We start from the raw sequence: 22,080 nt of genomic DNA on the forward strand, positions 1-22,080 counted from the left end.
TTTGCTTTGCTTTCCCTTGTCTTAATCAGCTCCCCCATACGCATGCAGCAGTTTCCCTTCTATGGAGTTTTGATGTAACATGTTCCTACTTTCTATCCATAATTAAACAAAAGGCTTCTTCTCCATATGCATGGTTTCCTTACTTTTGCCGGTCTTTCTCATCTTTTTTTTTTTTTTTTTTTTTGTTAACTAGGAAAATAACAGGATTTAAGAAGCAATGAGCTAGGGCAAAAGAAAATATGATCCTAAAATCTCTGATGATTACTGAGATCTCAACCTTAATCACATAAACGCCTGTATAAAAGGGAGAGGAGTGGGGTTTTGCGTTAAACATTATTTAATCGCTTTCTGAACTTTCAATTTTACCCTTATAGAAACAAACGCCGGTTTATAGTTATTTATCTTTAAAACATGTTTTGCTTTAACTATTTACTTTCAATATAACTAACTAATACTAAGCATTACAACCATTACTATGCGAAAGAAATTTAAGAGATCAAAATTTGCTTTAGCAACAAAAATTCATATAAAATGTATTTACCATAAATATTATGCATCTCTTTATTGCACACAGATGGAGTGTGCAAAAAAGCACCAGTGTACATATAATTCGAGGGTGGATTTGAGACCCAAATAAAAAACCTCATAATCACTTGATTAAAAAACCTCCTATCAATTATAAGTTGGGTTTTGAGGATTTCAATAATGTTAATTGCAGTGCTCTGGACCACGTGGGATTAGGCCCGTCTTAAGGTCCGGCCCATTAATATTGGTCCAATAAACTTACGGAATACTTTGTTCTGCTGTGGAACCCAACAAAAAAAAAAAAAAGGAAACAAAGATTCCAACGCCGAAGTCATAAGCATTGTTGATGTCTCAAGAATGGCCGCGAGCGACTTTGGATCTTTCTTTTGTTGTGGGCTTCTAAACAGGCTCCAGACATCTACGGAATGGTTGTGGTCGCAAAGAAGATTGACCCGGAACGGTTATAAGACAATTAACCCCAACTTCTTGGTTAATCCGTCTTTTTGTTTTTCTCCAAGCATTTGCCGATTGATACTTTCATGGTTTGATTCTTTTATCGAATTTCAAATTTTATTCAATCTTGGCTTATTTTGTTGTTCAATCAAATTTTTTGAACGAGATTTTTTTTTATTGTATTTGAAAGTCATTGAGAACAAAAAACAGTACAAATTAGTTAGTGAACCAAACTCAAACGAACTTTTATTAAGAAAAACTTGATTCGAGTGTCGAGTAGTTTAAATTCATTTTTTACACATACAATTGATCCCTGTATTATTTAACAACTTCGTAGGAATAATTCCTATTAATCGATCGTGACCTTGTTCTACGATATTTATGTGTCTTCCCAAAATTGAGGATAAGAATTGCCAAGGCACCCTCTCTCTCTCTCTCTCTCTATTTGTTTTTGTACATACGTTATGCTTATAGATATTTAGTCCCTAATACTCTAGATAATGATCATTTAAAATAGAAGTTGATGCTCCGACTAAATTGGTCGGAGCGACCGAAGACGAGAGTTAAAACATAAAAAAAAAAAACTTTCTCCATATTTGACTCAAGCATGATTTAATTTGTACCTCCAATTAAAGGTAAATAAACTTCCATCATGTGCATAAAATAGGTTTTGTTGGATATTTGTAAAACAAATCTAAATATAATTTCAAAATTTCAATGCCAGTTTTGAACTCTAAATTATAACATTCTTCCAATAGAAATATGCTAAGAAGTGGAGTTTCCCTTTGCCTTTTGGCACCCAAAAAAAAAAAAAAAAAAAATCTTTTAACCACAAACTAAGGGAAGAAAAAAAAGATGGGGAAAAAGAAAAACAAAACAAAAGAGTTCACCTCTACCTCTACATAGACAGTTGGCATTTGGCGGCAACGTAATACTAACAAAAGATCTATGACGGGAAAATGGGGGAAAATAAAAGGGGAGGTCCAATTGGAATAAACAAAAAGTAGATTAGTTAAATAAAAATGAAAAAGAAAGATGGGCAGTTGAAAATCGAAAATCTCAGATCCACTTTCTCCACCTGAGAAAATAGTGGCGGTAGTCTTCCTCCTCCATCAGCGCCACCGCCGCAACAAAGCTATGTGATTCGGATCTCCTCGTCCTCTCTCCCTCTTAAACCCTAATTCCTCTTCTCCTACTCTCATCTTCTTTCCGCCAATTTTGAGTCCCTACATTCCACTCTATCCACCCGCCTATTTGGGGCAAAGATGTATATGGCATACGGATGGCCGCAGGTGATTCCATTGGAACCAGGATCATGCCCTACTTCTTTCTCCGACCACATTGTCTACTTCAAAGTCCTCAATCGCTTATTGCTTGTCGTCGCTCCTTCTCATATCGAACTCTGGTCTTCTTCTCAGGTCTCACATTTCTCTCCTTTTTCTTTTGTATGATTTAATGCCATGCACTCTCACTTTCTGGAAATTGATGACTTTTCATTTCGATTTTTTTATTTGAATTTTGTGCCGGCGTTTGTACAGCATAGGGTGAGACTGGGAAAGTCCAAGAGAGGCGTGGATTCGATTCAGAAAGAAGGCGAGAATTTGCGGGCAGTTTGGAGTCCCGATGCCAAATTGATTGGCGTAATTGTAAGAATTTGGAGGCCTTTTATTAATCAGGCGGCATTGGGCTTATCACTTTTTTGGATCGCAGCATTGAAAATATTACTTGGTTTTGCTGTTTGGAGTATTCATTTGTTCGGTAAAATTTAAGAAATTGGGTCATCAAATAATTCAGTGAAACTAAACATCCACACTTCCAGGAATTCAGATATTAAGTTGGTTTGCAGGAGTTAGCATTGGACTTACGGCACGAAGCATCAATGTCAAAATAATATATTTATACTGGGTTTGGTCATATTGGCTAAAATTTGAAGGATTTTGTGGAAAAGTTTCTTATCGTTAGGTTGCTCTGGAGTGAATACTGGAAATTGATCTTCTGAACTGCACTGTGGAATTTTCTTCATCTGTTTTATGTATAATGAGTATATATCGTTACACTGCATTTCATTTAGTAACGTAAATTCAGGAAAACAACCACCAAATAGGAAAAAAAAACAAAGCAGCAAACTCTTGGAAGAAGATAAAGGAGGAAAGAAAAGGGGGAAAGGAAGATATTTCTAGGAGGAATATTCAGGAAACAATAAAATCTTCACATATTTATTCATATGTCAATAGCAAGAGGAGAAGTTTTCGAAGCCAACAAATCTTCGATACTTTCTTCATACGGCACTTTATGCACTGTGAATGGTGGTGCAAGGCTGGTTGATTGCTGTTATTGGAATGGGATTAAAATGTAAATAGCTGTGATCTTTCATTTAGCTTTCAAAAAGGGTTGGCTAAAAAGTCTCACTTTAAATTCATGTCACTATTGTGTACTTTGGTTCCTTCTTCGTAATGTAATGCTTCATTTGTTTCTGGCGATTTTTCCCGCCTTCTTTGCAGACATCTTCTTTTTATCTTCATATTTATAAGATCCATTTCACGGAAAAGAAAATACAAATTGGAGGAAAGCAGCCATCTGGTTTACTTCTTGCTACCATTTCTTTACTTCTAAGTGAGCAGATCCCTTTTGCAGACAAGAGTATGACATTGTAAGTGTGCGTACACAGCTCCCTTGGAAATTGTAATTGAACTTCAAGCTTCAAAGTTTTCATTTCCTTCTTTGATGGCAGAATATTGTTTTGAATATGCATTAAATTTGAAATGTTTAGCTGTATAAGCTTCTGACAACCCAAGCAGTAAAATAATATGGTCTAGCAATTTGTTTGGATCATAACATTTAAGGGCTTAGATATGCTAATGGCTTATTTTCTAAGATCAAAGTTCTTTGGGAAGCTGCACTAAGGGTTTCAGGCTATATAAAATGTTATTTGGAAGGTCTAATGCATGCATTCTGCTTTCTGGTGCAATTTGATGGAAAGATGTTGCATATGCAAGTTGAATGCTGCTCTAAGTGTTTGCATAAACAATTGGACACCTTGCATCCCTCTGGTCTTCTTGAATGTTTGGCTATGCTTATACTGCTTCTCAAAAGCAGTCAGACAGTTGGATGTGGTGTGTTACCAGGGATTCTTAAATCATTTTCCAGGTGTTTGAAACTCAACCTTGTAGGCTCTAAGGCTACATGTCCTAGCTCTTAAAATTTCTTGTGTCTATTCTAGATACTAAACCTTTTTGCCAGGTAAAACTCATAATTTAAAGTTAGGCTTGTTGAAAGTTGTATGGGCCTCCAAAATTTGTACATATCTGAATATGCTGAAGTGTGCGGTGCTATTTTGTTTCAACAACACTCTAATCCAAAAATGATTTTATTTAGTATAAGAAGTTTGGATGCGGAGCGATGGATGATTAGACATTGTTTGAAACTTTTGAGTTTTCTTAAAATTAGTGTCTGCTTTAATGTCATTGTTAAAGCTATTTATAAGAAAGAAACTGCACTTTCTGCTGTGATTTGTTTTTGTTGTTCTTTTTAATAGCTTGATGTTTTCTTGGGGTTTGGGTCACTGCTGGTTTTGAGGGCTGATATACAGATACGAAATGTGCGTATTTGAGACTTCAGGGCGGGAATTCATTTTCTGTATGTCATTGGTCCAGAAATTTGGACCTTGGAGAAGAAGGATTTCATTTGTATATTTGTCAACATGCTATAGTTTGTAATGCCAGTAAGTCAAAGAGTTACTTGAGATAGGGAACAAGATCTCATAAGATCTTGCATGTTAATGAATGTCTAGGCTTGCGGAATTGTTTACACAAGCCACTAATGTTTTTACAGTATACCTTTAGAAGAAAGATCTGCTAAGTTGCCAGTTATAGTATAAGATCTTGTCATGATATATATATATTGGTGTAGATAAGCTTTCAGCTTTCAGACATCACTGCAACTGATGTTATGAAGTATTTTTCAGTTGCATATTTTAAGCTTTAAGCTTTTGGACTTCTGTGCACCTGATATTACTAATAAAGTCCTTTCCTGCTATAGATTGATGGTTGTGTTGCACCAAGTACAACTTATCATTGAGTCGAGTAAATCTGATAAAAGGAATCGTGGTTACATGTTTACATGCGCAAGAATCTACTCAATTCAAAGGATCAAGATATAATCAAAATGTTGATACTCCAAAATTTTGGTTTTTGGTTATGTTTCACATACCTTAGAGGCAAATCACCAGAGAAATTCACAAGTTCATATCAGTGCTTCTTGTAAGAAATGGGGTCCAGAAGTGGACATATGATGTTTGACAATCTGATATATTTGTGTATTTCATTCCAGATGAATTTCTGATGTTATATTATTTTTGCTGTTGTCAGGAGCAACATTATCTGTGATAACAAACATATGCTTGTTGGACTTTCTGATGGATCATTGTATAATATATCATGGAAGGGAGAGGTAATGTGAATGTAGCAGTTCCTCCAAGTCTTTCAAATGCACATTGAAGAAGCATCTTTGTAGCTTAGGTGCTGAATTCATTTTTTAGCACCATTATAAAATGCTGTGTCTATTCCCTTTCTACTTGCTTAACATGATTTTAATGGAGATTGGAAAGCATCCAGAAACCCGCATCTCCCTCTCAAAAAGGTTCAACCAGGTTATCATTTAACTTATTCTGTGATGCAGTTCTGTGGGGTTGTTGATCTTGACATTCCATTCTCTGATGGAAGTGGAGCTGATAAATTGTCTCATTCTTTGGACAATGGTCTTCCTTCTAATGGAGCACGAGGTGTTTCTCTGCCCATGAATTATATGAGGAAGAAGTCTGCTATTGTGCACATGGAGTTTTCCTTCTCACTGAGGTTACTGTTTTTGCTCTTTTGTGATGGACAACTTGTGTCATGTTCTGTAAGTAAGAAAGGATTAAAGCAAGCTGATTTAATTAAAGTCGAAAAGAAGCTGGCATCTGGTGATGCTGTATGTGCCTCAGTTGCTTCAGAGCAACAAATTCTTGCTGTGGGTACAAAAAGGGGAGTTGTTGAGTTGTATGACCTCACAGATTCTGCTTCCCTTATTCGTGCTGTTTCTTTATATGACTGGGGGTAAGTGGCTTTACATTTCCATGGATATTTGGGCATATGACCTAGTTGTTTGATGATACTTCCTTGTTATTAGGCCAGTGCTTCTTTACTAAATGTCTCTGAAAGTGGCATTAATCTCTAGCCAGTCTGTACAGCTTCCTGCTTTATTCAACTTTGTTTTCTATAACTAAGGAAATTATCACTTTTGACCCTTGTGTCAAAAAATCATTAGTAGCTTCTAGCCTGCTACTATTTTACTGCATTATTTTTATGGGTAACTTTGCTGCTCTTCACTTGCAAATTGTTGGATCTACAAAGTTTTCATTAAGACAGTGGTACAAATAGCTGACTGGAGATTCAGATAATTTATTTCCATATTCCAAGTGCAATCTTTGAGAAGCAAAATGAGATAGACTGTTTTAAGTTTATATGATCCGGTGAGATAAACTAGTTACTATGATTCTAAAGCTGCAGATGTATGTTAAGACTCAAAGTAGGCTCTCTGTGCTTTTGCAATCTGTTTATCAACCACTTGCAAGGAAAAAGATATTTCTACAGATAACCACAAGGTTTAACAACTGAAATCTCACCATGTTTTTTGAAACTCTGAAAAATATTTGCCCATATAGTTGTTGAATGAGAAAAGTTTGGGAGGTTCTTGTATCGTTTCAAATCTGAATACAGAACTATAGTTTCTTATATTTTCTTAAACTGTGCTTGTCCCTGGTGTGGGAATTAGGGAAATTTACCATTAGTTCGTCATTTGAAGTGCTCCAATGAATTAAATTTTCCTGATCGTGTGATTAGCAACACTAGGTTCATGTTTCCTTCTTTCTATTTTTACCTTTTTTTTCCTTTGGGCAGATATTGCGCAGATGATACTGGACCTGTCAGCTGTATTGCCTGGACTCCTGATAATTCTGCTTTTGCAGTTGGGTGGAAATTAAGAGGGCTTACAGTTTGGTCTGTTTCTGGATGTCGGTTGATGTCAACAATTCGTCAAATTGGTTTGAGCTCAGTGTCTTCTCCAGTTATTAAGCCAAACCAGGATTGTAAATATGAGCCTATGATTGGTGGCACCTCACAAATGCACTGGGATGAGTATGGATATCGGCTTTATGCTATTGAGGAAAGATCTTCAGAAAGAATTATCGCATTTCCTTTTGGCAAATGTTGTCTTAACAGAGGAGTATCTGGAACAACTTATGTTCGTCAAGTTATTTATGGGGAAGATCGGCTGCTTATTGTCCAGTCTGAAGATACTGACGAACTTAAAATCCTTCATCTTAAACTTCCAGTTATGTGCTAAACTAGGTCATGAATAAGAATTTATTTTTATGCTTATTAAAGAAGGTTATTACTGATATATCTTTGTCCATGTCAGGTTTCTTATATGGCGCAAAATTGGCCTCTTTTACATGTGGCTGCTAGCAAGGATGGGATGTACTTAGCAGTTGCTGGACTTCATGGGTTAATTTTATATGACATACGACTAAAGCGGTGGCGAGTGTTTGGAGATATTACTCAGGAACAGAAGATCCAGTGCAGAGGCTTGTTATGGCTAGGGAAAATTGTTGTGGTCTGCAACTACACAGATTCCTCCAACACGTAAGTGAACAATGCACATATTGCTGTGATTTGAAACTATGGGCATGCCTCAGATATTTTTGAAGAAGCAGTGTATGATAATAGAAGTTGATTGGAGTGGAGAGAAAATAAGATGTGCACATGATTTTTATCAACTGGATAAAGCAAATGAAAGAGTTCTTTGGAACTTAATTTTGTGGATCTTAAAATGGCTGAGCAAAGCCAAAATGATTACAATAGGAACCAATGATATTTGTCATATTGTAAAGGTCTAACAAAACCCAGTTTTTTACATTCAGGTTATAGTATTTCCATATTTTATGGTCTCATGTTGGGTAAAAAAATCATTGCTCGTAGAACCCCAACTTCAAAATTTTTCTATCTTCAATGTTTTCTGGTTTCTTGCTTATGCATTCTCACTGCTGAATGGCAGATATGAATTGCTTTTCTACCCAAGATATCACCTTGATCAAAGTTCGTTACTTTGTCGGAAGCCATTGCTTGCAAAGCCAATGGTCATGGATGTCTACCAAGATTATCTACTTGTTACCTATCGCCCCTTTGATGTCCATATATACCATGTTAACCTGTCTGGAGAGTTGACACCTTCTAGTACCCCAGATTTACAGGTAATACTTGTTTCAAGATAAATTCTGTAGATAATCTTGCTTCTAAGTTGATATGAAACATTTAAAATTTTAATGCATGTGAGTCAATTACAAATTGCTTGTTAAGTGAAGGTATCACTGTAAACAATTATTCTTCTTGCGTTTTTAAGTGATAAAATGACAAACAGCTTTCTACAGTACGTGAACTCTCAATTATGACTGCAAAGAGCCATCCTGCTGCAATGCGTTTTATCCCAGATCAACATCCTATAGATTATGTTTTGAGGAAGGATTCCTCTTCATCAGACCACTTGGCCAGAGAACCTGCTAGGTATGTGCATAGATTTGAAGTTACTTGCTGCATTTGCAAGTTTTCAAGTGATGGTGATTTTAATCTGTACGTTTAGATGCTTGATATTGAGAACAAATGGCGAGCTTTCCTTGCTCGATTTGGATGAAGGGCGGGAAAGAGAACTCACTGACTCTGTGGAGTTGTTTTGGGTTACCTGTGGTCAGTCAGAGGAGAAAACAAATTTAATTGAAGAAGTTTCATGGTTAGATTATGGCCACCGTGGAATGCAGGTAAAAACTTTTTGTCGCACTTGAGTATTTACTGTACTTGTGTTTTTTCAGTTTACATGTCTCATGGGTGCTAAATGCTGCAGGTTTGGTATCCTTCTCCTGGTGTGGACCCTTTTAAGCAGGAAGATTTTTTGCAGGTAGTATGACCCATTTGATTACTGTTGCCTATGAGGCATATGTTTTATTCTGTCATTTTTTCCTGTGAAGGGCCTGTATTTTGATTGTCTATATAGTTGAATAGCTTTTCATTTGATTTAAAGGCAACTGATTGGGCTCCACGCCACATAAGTCCAAAGATTAGGTGTTCAACAATATATGATCTAGCAGTCTGTGATGTAAAATTCTCTATATTGATAACTTGTAGAAACTTGTAACCATGCAGCTATTGATGATTTTATCGTTTTTGGCTAAGGTGTCTATCTTAATAATATTGAGGTTGCTGGGTTTATAGAAGCTGGAGGCAGGCAAAGAATGCTGGAACTTGGATATTTTCCTCATAGAACTTAAGTGTTAAGAGAGGCGGTTTGGAAGGAGTCTTTGGCCATATCTTTTAAGATTAAAGGCAGCATAATATTGAGGAACGCCAAAGACTATTGAACTTGTACATTATTGCACACCAAAACCTTGCAATTGGCACTTTAATTTTTTTTATTATGTAGGAATTTTAAGAGACCACATCGTTCAAGAGGTTCCATCTAAAAAAGTTTTGATCAATCTGAACGAGATCTGTATATCTTTAGTATTTTCCATCTACTATCATCTGGAACTTCCCCTAAGTATCTAAAATTTCTTGGTCAAGTGTCATATATACAGTAGTTTTCTATTAGTTGACTTATTTTAGCCTTATGTTATCCTCTGGCTCTGATCTTTTTTCGTATTAAGATAATGATATCCTATGACTATCCACATGGCATGGTTCTGGTTCATGTGAATCTTGTTTTACTGTTTCTTCAATGATATTGGGAACTTTGGTTATGGTCTATTTGGTTTGCAGGTCAGCTATTTTAAGTATTCAAAACATACTAGTATTTGGGAACATGAATTGTTTCTAGACATGTAGACCTACTACTAAAAGATTTGTTTGTCATGCCTCAGGGTTGTAGTGTCTTGTATATTTGCTCTTATTGATGTTATTTATCTGAATAATGTTTTGTGGAATCCTCAGTTGGACCCAGAGTTGGAATTTGACCGTGAGGTATATCCTCTTGGTCTACTTCCCAATGCTGGAGTTGTAGTTGGTGTATCCCAGAGAATGTCTTTTTCAGCATGCACCGAGTTCCCATGTTTTGAACCATCTCCTCAAGCTCAAACCATTTTGCATTGCCTACTTCGGCATCTTCTTCAGGTACAACTTGCATTTTCTTACATATGACATTCTGCATTTCCACTGACAGCTGGTTCCAATATGGGATAGAGAAAGAGGATTGTGTTTGGTAGCTAGGATGATAATCACAAAACTCTTGTTTAACACAAATCTTTCTAGAGCAGGATATGTGAAGAGGATTGGTGGAATGTTAAAATTGAAGTCAATTTGCAGTAATTATGAAATTGGTCTTGCAATAAGTATGTCACTCATGATTATATAGAATAGAAAAAAATAAATATCATGTATGGGTGACAAATAACAGCTGGAGCTGGTTAAATTGCTACAGTCTTAGTCAGCAGAATGTCTTTTGGAATGCTGGCCATTTTTGGAATCTTAAACAAGGACAAAGAAACTCTAGAATTTTATCTTTGTCTACACAGATTGCTGTACTTATGAATTGTTTTTTTGAATTTAGTGATCCAGACTGTAGCTGGATGCATATAATTGCATTCCTTGAGGTTTTCGTGGTGTATATATTTCTTTATTGAGTTTTGCTTGTAATTTGTTTGATTTCTTCCTTTTCATCAGAGGAACAAGAGTGAAGAAGCTTTACGTTTGGCGCAATTGTCAGCAGAGAAGCCACATTTTTCTCATTGCCTTGAATGGCTTCTTTTTACAGTATTTGATGCGGAAATATCCAGGTAAATTGAGTAGAAACCTCAGTGGTTCAGTCTTTTTCAGTTCTCAAAATTTTGACTGAGAAAAATCTTGCCTTTTTGTTCCTTCTATTCTGTGCCTATCCCAAAATGGTCTGTTTACCTTTTTGTTTAACTGGTCTTCTTTGGTAAGGCTACCTTATGGTTAATTAAAAAGTTTGATGGTCTTCCTTTGGTAAGGCTAGCTGATAGTTTTTTAACTTCGGTATCTCAATCTTAGATATAATTCCAATTGGTCAGACAGCTTCATGAGATTAAGTTAGGCATCTTTTTTAATGAGGAGCAAGTGATAAATTTGATATCGAGTCAATAATTTCACTTTTTGTATTTTAATCAGTTTGGATTATTCAGTCTAAATGAGAAGATAATATTCTTCTCTATGCCCTTGGATGTCATATATATCTTGGTTGTATTATTTCTGGCTAGTCTCTGAAAACTTCTTGTTTTAATGTTCTGTAGGCAAGCCAGCAAAAACCACACACCTGTTCCTAATCATGCTTCTACCTCCTCTCTTTTGGAGAAGACCTGCGATCTCATAAAGAACTTTCCAGAATATTTTGATGTGGTTGTTAGTGTTGCTAGAAAAACTGATGGCCGACATTGGGCAGATTTATTCTCAGCTGCTGGGAGATCAACAGAGTATGTATCTGACTTTGTCTTTATAACATGCACTTTACAGCAAAGACTGCGTAAAAGGATGGAGAAAAGAATTTTTTTTTTTTCACTTTAAATCAAAACTGGCCAAATTACAAGGCTCCTGGTTAATGACAAAGTGGCTTTTTATCTGTTAGGTTATTTGAGGAATGCTTTCAGCGCAGATGGTATCGTACTGCAGCTTGCTATATTCTTGTGAGTGCCACTTGCAATTACCCTGAAAATTCCTGAGATCCTCTCTGTAACAGTTTTCAGATATTAGCAAATCCAAAGTTTCGGCTTCTGCTTCATGTGTGCAAACATTATGCAATGAAGATTTTTTTTTTTTTTTAAATTTGGTGAACCCAACATCAAATAATATCGATAGATGTCTTGTCTAGTAAGTCAGCGACTATCTATGGTTGGTAAAAAGGTTCGTCTTCTGCTTGAATAGGGCCAATAAATAGATTTGACCTTCATAGGTTTTAAAAAGACTTTCTTATATGGTGTTGACCGTGTGATTGCTTGCACTTATTCTGTAAATCAACTAGACACACTGAGTTTTTCCTTAGGAGATTAACTGTATATGCTGCATGGAAATGGTAACAATGTCTAATTTTATTGCTGCCTATTCTATCAGGTTATCGCTAAACTTGAAGGTCCTGCTGTCAGCCAGTACTGTGCGTTGCGTCTATTGCAGGTTACCTTCTGATGCTTTCAGTTTTGTTTCCCATGAAGTAAAGGCTCACATGGGCTAACTCTATATGTTCATATCTTGTCAAATATCAAATGAAGAAATTATTCAAGAAACTACGAAACATCTGCACTCATTAGACTCTTCCCTGGTCATCCAAAAGCAAATGCGACTTATACTTGTCAGATAGATTCTTTGTTGTGTCCTTCTAACCCAAAGGTTTCTTTGGTATCTTGGTTATGTTAGTTTTCTTTCAAGTTTTGTGAGTTTTAATTACTATATAAAATTCATCTGATTTTCTGCAGGCAACACTCGATGAATCTTTGTACGAACTTGCTGGGGAGCTGGTAAGAGTTTTATCGAATAGACATCTCTTTGTATGAACTTGATGAATCTTTTATATACATTTTGCGACTAGCTTAACAGACAACTTGTTTTCTTATCAGGTTAGGTTTCTCCTTAGATCAGGGAGGGAATATGAACCTGCTAGCCCGGGTACAGAGAAACTCTCGCCTAGATTCTTGGGTTACTTCCTTTTCCCATCTAGTCAACGGCGGCAGCATTTGGAGTCAAAGAGGTAAAAGGCAGCCTTTAGTATTTTGTTTAACAGCAATTGTATCTGTTTATGTTTTCCCTGCATTAACTAACTATTCTATTACTTCGTCCTCTCTAAACATGATGGAGCAGCTCATTTAAAGAGCAGAGTGCTCATGTTGCTTCTGTTAAGAACATTTTAGAAAGCCATGCTAGCTACCTAATGTCTGGGAAAGAGCTTTCAAAGCTTGTTGCATTCATCAAAGGCACACAGTTTGACCTAGTGGTGAGAGGATATTAATATTTCATTCACAATGCAACATGTGCCACTGTTGGTTGTATTACAATTCATGTAACAAAAAAATATATTTCAGGAATTTCTTCAACGAGAAAGATACGGGTGTGCTCGCTTAGAAAATTTTGCTTCAGGGCTTGAATTAATTGGGCAGAAGGTACAAATAGCCATGGATATTCTTGTGCTTTATTTAATTAATTTTTTTTTTGTTTGTATTTTGACTCTTTGTGGCGTATTTGGTGGTCTATTCATCTTTTCTTCATTACATAATTAAGATAATCATATAGCTCATTGCCTTGTTCTACTTAAATCCTCCAATTTCGTTTGCACACACTTCCAGCTCTCATAGTGAAAAACCTCCAGCTGGAAAAAAGTTTCTTATTTTATTGGTGTGGTCTTCTTCTGTTTGTGTAAGTTTCATACTAATTGCTGCTTCACTTTAGTGGCATTTCAGTAGTGCCCTTTTTTCTGGTGTTCTTTCCCCTGAAAGTGTCGTGCTTATGTTGCAAAATTTTATATGCCTTGCTGTCTTAAGTAGTGCATTGAAAGAAAAAGATTAAAATTTGGCAATATTTTGTTCCTTTCGTAAGAACATATTGGCATCCGTTTTTCTGCTTTTGCTTGAACCATATTACTGCTCAGCATATTGCACTTTGACATCTATTTGCAAGTTTTGTCAATTAGTCCTAATTGAATGCCTCATTTGAAGTCTTGTTACACATCAATAATATTTAAGAATTCTTTGAAGCAAAGAGCAATAGTTCCTTTCCCGCTGCCCTGGGAAGAAAAGTTCGTTTTTTATTTGCTTCAGGTTCATTTTTTCTTTTTCCTTTTTGCTTCTTCTGATTCAGTCGTCATTTTTGCCAGCTTCAAATGGGAACATTACAGAGCCGGTTGGATGCAGAATTCCTTTTGGCACATATGTGCTCCGTAAAGTTCAAAGAGTGGATTGTAGTCTTGGCTACACTTTTGAGGCGATCCGAGGTTTACTAAACATAATCAATGCATGTGTTTGAGAATTTATCCTGTTCTGCATGTCTGCTAATGTGACAATTAATTGGTTGCTTTAGTCAGTGCATTTTCAGTTAACAAGTACGAGACAGTTCAAGATGTTAATTTTCTTTAGATTTAATTTTCCTTATTAAATTTCACAAAGATTGTATCATGCAGTATCATTTCTAACCGTTATTTTCTGTAATTTCTCTCTAATTCAAACAAAACAATCACTTTTAGAGTGAATAATTGTTTATAGATACTCCAGTGCAATAGTTGGGTAAATTGTTACTGTTTTTTTTTTTTTTTGGTGATTCACGTTTGGCACTTAGAAGATCACTTCAAGTTCTCTTAAATAGGGATAATCTAGTGATTTTAATCACTTGAGGAAGATAAGAAAAGAAATTATCTAGTTAGTATCAAAGGCTGCAGCAGCCAGATTGTTAATTGTTTTGAATTAATTACCTTTTGACATTTACTCAGGTTCTCTTTGATTTGTTCCGCCATGATCTGCGGTTGTGGAAAGCTTATAGCATAACCCTACAGGTATCTGAGTCATTCCTTTACAGATGTAAACGTTTGTTACACTCTTAGTTTCTTTTGGCTATATCTCACGTGCCTCAGCATCGGTTTTTCATTTTCATTTCAGTCGCATCCTGTATTTTCTGAATACCATGATTTGGTTGAAGCCTTGGAAGAAAGGCTTTCATCTGGTTCATATTCTTCTAGTACAACTTCAGATGAGAAATGAGCTCTTTGGATGCTTCGAAACCTTTTGCAACTGGTCAACCATGTTGCTTCAAATGATGCAAGTGCATGTGGCACTGCCTTCGAGTAAAACCTTGTTGGCCAAGAAAGTGACTGCCACCACCTACAAATGAAATGCCTTGTATCGTGCTATTGAGCTGTGTAATGAGCATCGTCATGGTGATGGAATGAGACTGCGTCTCTCGAAAGTCATTGTAAGTTTTACTTGTAAATAAGCGATACCAGGGTAGTAAATTAGCTCTTAGCATTTTCCTTTCTTCAGAGCTTGTATCATTCTTCCCTGTGCTGGCTTTTGTGGTTTTCTATTTTTTGAGGTTTTGAAGGGGGGTGGAAGGGGGGGGGGGCGGTGCGGGGGTTCTGCGGCAACCATTTTGGGTAAAGAGAGACAGAGAGTGGTTGTTTTGTAGGGGGAAACTGATTGCTGAATAATTATGATATGATGATTTTTCAATACATTTTGATTTCGTGCCATACCACGCTTTATGAACTTGTTTATCACATGAAAGAAGTTCATGACTTTCTTTCCGGCAGCCTATGTTACCCAACCTAAATGAATTCTATGTATCAATCTGGAAGTCAAAGAGTACCAAGTAGTATCAGGAGTTTCTGGTAGTTAAACGATTGTCCCTGAATCCTAACCCAATCTTATGGTTCTGTGGCACATTTTTTGTTGATTTCTGAGCCTATGTTAACGAGTGAACTATCTACTCAAAAACTGTGGTACTCGCACAAATTACGTAGTATTGATGCTTTGTCGTGTACTGTCGCGCTTATCATTTGGTCTTCGCAATTTTTGTTTCCCTTTCGAAAGACACAAGGCTTTTTGCATAATTTCCTTCTCTTTTGTAGGAAGAATGTATAACCTTTTAATTCATACGGTTCTGGGTTTTATCTATAAATTTTACTTAGCCAGCTTCTGAAGACGAACTTTGAATGCCAGTCATGAATTCTCCATTAGATATTGTGCTTGACGGTGGAAGAATTAAACCTGGAGTAAAATATTTGATCTTTTTATAAGATGATAAACAAGGAGACTGCATCTCTGAAATCCAGGCCGCTCTGAGTCGGCGGGCATCCATACTTCTTCAACATCGAACTTAGTAACGTCTATATGGTACTTAGCTTTCGACCAGAAAATTGGGGGTTGGGGGGAATACAACGATCAACACTAATAACGATGACATAGAATTACTAGCTATACACCCACAAACACGTATTTGATAGGTCCTGGCTCATCTTAGATTACTATTCAGCTTTTACATACATGCATCTGGTACCCAATCCGAGGATCAGGTAATCACCAACTGAAGCTGATTGATTCAAAGTGAAGGTTTTCTGCTAAACCGGATGAGCAAATGGCGGCTACATCATGCCTCATCTGCTTAGGGCCGCACACGAGAGCTCCAACGCTTGATCCCTTACTCTGCAGCAAAATTCCTGCAAGAACGCTTCCGTCATACAATGATAAATCAAAACCCAAAACGAGTGTTCGCCAATCATGGGAGTTAAAAGATTTGCTTACGCTTGAGGTCGGGTCTTGCTCCATAGTGCACCTTCATAGATTTGACGAGAGATTGATGGGGAAGACTCTCTAATTCTCTATCAGCAGCATCATGCATGGAGCCGGATGATCCTCCTGTTGTTGAATCTTCCAAATCCTGGATCTGTTTGGTTTCCTTGACATTTTGGTTCTTGTTCCACAGAAAAGCAGCAGTGGCCGTGATCGCGATTGAGAAGCATATGATGAGTGTAGTTAGCACGGTCCTTCGAGTCATCAGGTTGACCTTGTTAGTGTTGTGATCGATGGGGTAAATGTAGTAGCGAGTAATGATACCCAAAATGAGAAGGAAAATGACGAAAGAGGATGAGATGATTGCGGCGAGCCAAAGCCAACTATTTTTGCCCAAGTTGGGAGATATGGGAGAATCTGATGGCAGTGGCCTGAAGCGAATGATCCGGGAAGGTTCCGCTTTCTCCAGCGGTTGCACCTTTTCTCTGGTTACATAAGCCTCTATTTGTAGGTCCAAATTGCAGGATCCTGCGGAAGCACCAGAAACTGGAAGGAGAAGGTCCAGCATGGAGAGATGCGAGGAGTTCCTGAATGTGCTGATCAGCAGTAGCTTGGGAGTCTTGCATTTTCGTGCTGAGCTCATAAACATCAAATCTCTGATGATAGAGATGAAAGGTGTGATTCCACTTCCTCCGCTGGCCATCACAAGCATGTCATGCCTGCATTAAAAGGGTTTTACCAGTTCACAAAAACGCTCGCGGTGCAACTCTATAGTTATTCTGATTACTACTAAAACACCGATTGGACTGGACAGAAAAACCTGAGAAAGTGAGTTGTTGGAGGTCCATAGGGTCCTTCAATAGAAGCTTGAAGACGATCAACAGAAGAGGGCGATGAAATCAGGTCGTAAAGCTTCTTAGTCCAACTCCCTTCACATTTAATCACCACACTGAGCGTGTCTGGTTCCAAATGACTGTTGGAAGTAACGGTGAACGGATGCCACTGCAGCTTAGAAATGATGGGGATATTCACGAACATAGTGCTTGTTGGAGTGTAGTTCAAAGCTGTATCGACAATTTGATGATAGTATCGGGAGTACACATTTAATCAGAGTATTTGACAAACATATAATGGTAAGAGAAATGGTGAAAAACTTTATTTACCTCGGCTTTTGGAGAAGTTGAGCTCGACAGTTTCACAGGGTAGAACACGAGCAGAAACCAGACGGACCTTTTGTCTTGATTGTAAGAACCTCAGGAATCGATCGATCACGAAGAGGTACATCCCAGGAAGCATAATGCAGATGAAAAAAAGGCCCTTGTGAAGAATGTAGAAAATGATGAAGAGGATGTAGAGGTTGTGAGTGTAGTAGAAGACTTCAAACATGCGTCGTCTGATGCTTGGGAAAGTTGTGCTCCACATCACTAATCCAGACAGCAGGCATAGCTCTCCTGCTATGTTGTTTACATAGGTTTGATCCCACATCTCATCCCATTTCAGCGCCTGCAAATTAAGAACAACAATGTTGCAAAATTTATGAATACCTTGTCAAAACAAATGGTAATGTAATCACCTATCTGCTTCTTCTTCTTCTTCTTCTTTTTTCCTCAAAAAATTTTTTGACAATATCATTGGCTTCCTTCATTGGCCATTGGAATTCGACAAATGATCTTGAATTTAACTTTAACCATGCAACTGGGAAGGGATGACGGTGGCATGACATGTTTCTCACGTAAAAAAAAAAAATGACGTTCAATTTGTCTTTGTTTTCAATATAAGGATATTGCTGGATGCTGCCTGTCGCTGTCCATGGAGCAATTGTCGATGACGGCAGGAATTTCTGTCTCTAATAATAAAATGTCTCTAATATTAAATTTGATTTGATTCAGGCATAAGTAGCTAGATTGATTGACTTATGATCACCACTTCAGCATTAAAAATGGTCCCGGGTTCCAGAAGCCAATGATCGATCAACAAGAATATGACCTCGCACTTCTTCAAAGCACCTCTGTCCTTTTGTGATGGTGCCAACCACCAAGAAAGTGGAAAAAGCCTCTTCCTTTTTTATTTTTTCTGTTTTTCTTGAGGCCAATGTGCACCCTTTTCTTCTATTGCACAATAGCCACTCAGCGGACTAAGCAAGATTATGATCCTGCAGGTGGGCTCAATTACGAGTAGAAATTTTGCATGCACTGCAGGTGGGTAGCCATGAAAAACCATAGATACTGCTCTCTGAATGTTGTTGGAAATCGAAAGAGAATGACAACTAAAACACTGTTTCATTTCTTTCCTTCACAAATTAATTGACACTCCGTGGGCAGCGTACTACATGTAAGAGTACTCTTGTAATTAGAGGTTTCCATAGAAATCAATCTTAATCGTAACGTGTTTGGATTGCTATTTTTAGGAGTTTTTGTAGAAAAATAATATATTATAGGAATTTAATGTATGTAAAATAAAAAAAAATGATTAGAGCATACGTTAGAAAAAAAATAACGTAAAAAATTTTTCTACGAGAAATCAATCACAATCCTACGTATCAGTTTTGAGGGTTAATGAAACTTCACATAATGGTCTCAACCCAAAGTTAGTTTTAGTAAAGATATAGCCAACACGACACGTCTTACTCCAATTTCGTTATTTTTCATTGCAAAATCCAAAAGAGCATCATGATGTACTGCTTCCCAACAGGAATCGCATTCTTGATCTTGACACAAAGTGTAAAAATCACCTAACCTTTTGCTTTGATTCACATTTGTGCTAACATATTTCTTAATCTTTTCAATTAAGTGACGTTAGGTGCCACCAAAAGTTGAATATGAGGTCCAAGGAACAATGATCACTAGGGTCTGCACTCACTATTGATCCCCAATAATTGCTGACAAAGTTTAAGGTCTTAAGGGTAGGTAGTAGCTAGGAGTCTTCTGGTCACCTTATTTTGATTTAGTCCATGCTGAGTTTCCACCTTCCGAATATTGAGATCATACATTTCAATGTCATTTCTTTTGCATTTATTTCCACCAAACGTTGCCCCTATGGGTTTTTTTTTCAATCCCAACTAAGAGCAATCAATTATCATATGCTTATTTGTGAAGTGAAAACCAATTTTATCAACCTAACATGCCATAATAAGTGGTCCAAAACGTAATGTTTATTCTTCACGACCAAAATTCATCATCTGCAATGTTATTATTCAGCCCTATGCTGACTGACTACAAGGAATTACCTTCTTCTTGAAGTTGATCTGAATCAAATCTTCAATCTCTATCGCTTTTTTGCCATAGGGAAAAACAAATTTAGAAACCCAATGCCATGAGGGAAACGAACAACAGTTAGGATCTCAGTTATGCTTATTTCCCTTGGTTGTGTTTACATGGAAATTCGACGATCTCTTTTGAGTACGATTCAATAAACTCTTACCATATTATTCGATAATTTAATTTTTAAAATCATATAGGGTTGACATCCGTTTTTACACATCTAATGATGAATTAATTCTTATCGGTATAATATTCAAAAGGTACCATAGAACTCCCATATTTTCGTTTCTTTCTATACGTAAACCTAGAACTTTGCCCATATATTGATTTCATTCTTCACGTTAAAACAATTTTCTAAAATAAGTAAGTTAAAAGAACGGGTGGGGCAATTACGTTGGGAAGACAAATTATTTTCTTATTTAGCAAAGTAGTCATCAAGAAGATTTGACTCTGAACACCCCCCCCCCTCCCCCAACACAAAAAAAAAAAAAGGAACAAAGAAGTTTCATTTCCCTTTCGCGATGCAAGGAAATGGATATTTTATGCATTAGAGTCGCATATTCTCCGGTTAAAATATCTCATTTATTCTTTGTCATATAAATCTTTAGTCAATGGACTAGACTTTAAAAATATATATATTTCAATTCTTCTAAATTTAGAAAAAAAAAAATGATGTAAAGAAGGGAAAATATTACCTCTGATAACCGATGAGTGAGAGCCCAATAAATGAGATAAGAAAAGCCATGAGCGGTAAACATGGTCATGGAAAGGTGTCCAAGCCAAATGTGGTATTTGATGCTGGCCTCTGAAGTTAAACCCAAGAAAGCCAATATTGATGATCCTCTTGTCACCGGAAAGAAGAGAAATGTCAAGCATACATTCCCCGCCAGACCAATCACCAAAGCAAATCTTTCCAACTTCGCTTGCCACCTGAAAATTTTAATTTAGAGGCCACCAATCACATCACTCTATAATTATATTCTAGCGACGCGGATCATTAAATACAGTAGATTTTTCTTACAGCTTATCTCCTCGAGACATGGCTTCCATGTTGATCTTCTCGTACCAGAAATGCATGAAAGAAGAGAAGTACCACAGGCAGAGGAGGATGAACATGGCAAAAAAGAAAAGCTCTATCCAGCTAACAATTCCGAGGCCTTTGATGATCATGGGCCGCCTCAACTTCTTGAAGGGATCCTTTTTCTTGTCACTGCTCTCCATTCCCTTTCCCAAATGAGTATATATGCATCCCATAACAGCAATGAACAAGATAGGAAATGTAAAATCCAGCAGTATTGGACCTGCAGCAGAAACAAAAAAAAAAATCTTTAATTTTTGAATATATATATATATATATATATGTATGTATGAACAATGATGAATCTGCATTTAACCTTGTAATCCGAAGTAAGTTGAATTGGTGCTGGCCATGATGTGAGGAACCCATTTGTTGTAATACGTATCAGTTGGCATGATGCACCACATCATGATATAACCAAGAAATACAATTATACATAGTCCCACTATTGCTCCGCGGATGATGTTGGTTGCTTTCGCTCCTCCTCCATGAGAAGCTGATAACATCTTATCCTCTTCCATCGCTTCCCTCAGGGAGTGTGTGAAATCTGGGGTTTTTGGTGGTGGAATGGTGTGTGTGTGTGTGTGAATATCTGCTCTATAGGAGAAGTTCTTGTGGTGTGGGGTTCGCGTCACAATGATATGTATATATATATATGCTGAATTGTAGTATGTGTATATGTGACCTGCTTAAATCAGAAGTAGTGTGTGAGTGTGAGTGTGTGTGTGGGGGGTTGGTGGGGGTTCCGGGGGGTAATTGGTGAATGGTGACTTGATGATATGGTCATAACAACGGTCACCAATAGACATACAACCAGATTTGTTTTACCACATTTCAGAGGTAAAAGTAAGGAAGTAAGTAACATAAAACTTTTTGTTGTTTCTAGACTACTACTTGAAAGAGATATTTTACTGTACCTAGATTTCATAGCACGTAATCGATTTTTTTTTTTTTTTGTTTTTCCAAAACAATGTGTATTAGAGGAAATATATACTTACATGGTTAATTTCTTTAAAAAAAAAAAAAAAAAAGAAGAGGAAGAAGAAGAAGAATTTGTTAACATGGTATGGTAAGAAGTTTGATGAGGGAAAATGTCATTGATTCCATTTCAATGTAATGAAATACTTATAGTGTGTTTGGATTGCATTTTTCATGAAAAAATTACTGTAGCGATTTGATGTATGTGAGGGAAAAAGGTAATAGGGAAATGTGATTACGGAAAACGATGTAATTTTTCAACGGAAAACAGCAATCCAAACAAATCGAGAAGTGGCTGCATCGTTAATTAGTTTTGACGCTTGGTGTAACATTGTGCTTTTCAGAGTTTAGTACAATTGGATTAAAGCTCAAGCCATTTTAGTTGAATCGAGCTGCGTTTAGCATTGGATAATTCTGTGTTTTTTACTGTAGATTGAGACCAATTCTTGACCATTTAATTGACAAGCTGTTTGCAGTTCAATGAAATG

The 22,080-nt window shown here is 36.9% G+C and overlaps 2 protein-coding genes across 2 annotated transcripts; one reads left to right on the top strand and one right to left on the bottom strand.

Annotated features, from left to right (window-relative positions):
• Positions 1-1,921: 1,921 nt before the first annotated feature.
• On the top strand, positions 1,922-15,237 carry LOC113724698 (uncharacterized). Its single transcript, XM_072076563.1, has 23 exons — positions 1,922-2,396; positions 2,517-2,624; positions 3,480-3,628; positions 5,346-5,427; positions 5,656-6,071; positions 6,915-7,347; positions 7,435-7,658; positions 8,071-8,266; positions 8,434-8,576; positions 8,653-8,827; positions 8,911-8,964; positions 9,993-10,172; positions 10,722-10,834; positions 11,309-11,488; positions 11,641-11,698; positions 12,123-12,182; positions 12,482-12,523; positions 12,623-12,753; positions 12,864-12,996; positions 13,085-13,162; positions 13,873-13,989; positions 14,482-14,544; positions 14,648-15,237. Exons 1-23 carry the CDS (start codon positions 2,244-2,246, stop codon positions 14,747-14,749), a joined length of 3,390 nt encoding a protein of 1,129 aa, XP_071932664.1. The 5' UTR covers positions 1,922-2,243; the 3' UTR covers positions 14,750-15,237.
• Positions 15,238-15,755: 518 nt separating this feature from the next.
• LOC113728061 (ferric reduction oxidase 2-like) lies at positions 15,756-21,256 on the bottom strand. Its single transcript, XM_072076564.1, has 7 exons — positions 20,931-21,256; positions 20,558-20,837; positions 20,232-20,466; positions 17,440-17,779; positions 17,097-17,340; positions 16,289-16,995; positions 15,756-16,203 (listed from the first exon to the last, which is right to left on the bottom strand). Exons 1-7 carry the CDS (start codon positions 21,133-21,135, stop codon positions 16,064-16,066), a joined length of 2,151 nt encoding a protein of 716 aa, XP_071932665.1. The 5' UTR covers positions 21,136-21,256; the 3' UTR covers positions 15,756-16,063.
• Positions 21,257-22,080: the final 824 nt, after the last annotated feature.

This window comes from Coffea arabica, chromosome 2c (assembly GCF_036785885.1).
Source record: "Coffea arabica cultivar ET-39 chromosome 2c, Coffea Arabica ET-39 HiFi, whole genome shotgun sequence".
NCBI classification, from domain to species: Eukaryota; Viridiplantae; Streptophyta; class Magnoliopsida; order Gentianales; family Rubiaceae; genus Coffea; species Coffea arabica.

Coding starts and splice junctions, on each gene's coding strand:
- LOC113724698 (XM_072076563.1), top strand. CDS start 2,244: ATGTATATGGCATACGGATGGCCGCAGGTGATTCCATTGGAACCAGGA. Junction 11,489..11,640: donor GCTGCTGGGAGATCAACAGA/GTATGTATCTGA, acceptor TTTATCTGTTAG/GTTATTTGAGGAATGCTTTC. Junction 14,545..14,647: donor CTTATAGCATAACCCTACAG/GTATCTGAGTCA, acceptor TTTTCATTTCAG/TCGCATCCTGTATTTTCTGA.
- LOC113728061 (XM_072076564.1), bottom strand. CDS start 21,135: ATGGAAGAGGATAAGATGTTATCAGCTTCTCATGGAGGAGGAGCGAAA. Junction 20,467..20,557: donor ATGTCTCGAGGAGATAAGCT/GTAAGAAAAATC, acceptor TAAAATTTTCAG/GTGGCAAGCGAAGTTGGAAA. Junction 17,780..20,231: donor TCACTCATCGGTTATCAGAG/GTAATATTTTCC, acceptor CTTAATTTGCAG/GCGCTGAAATGGGATGAGAT.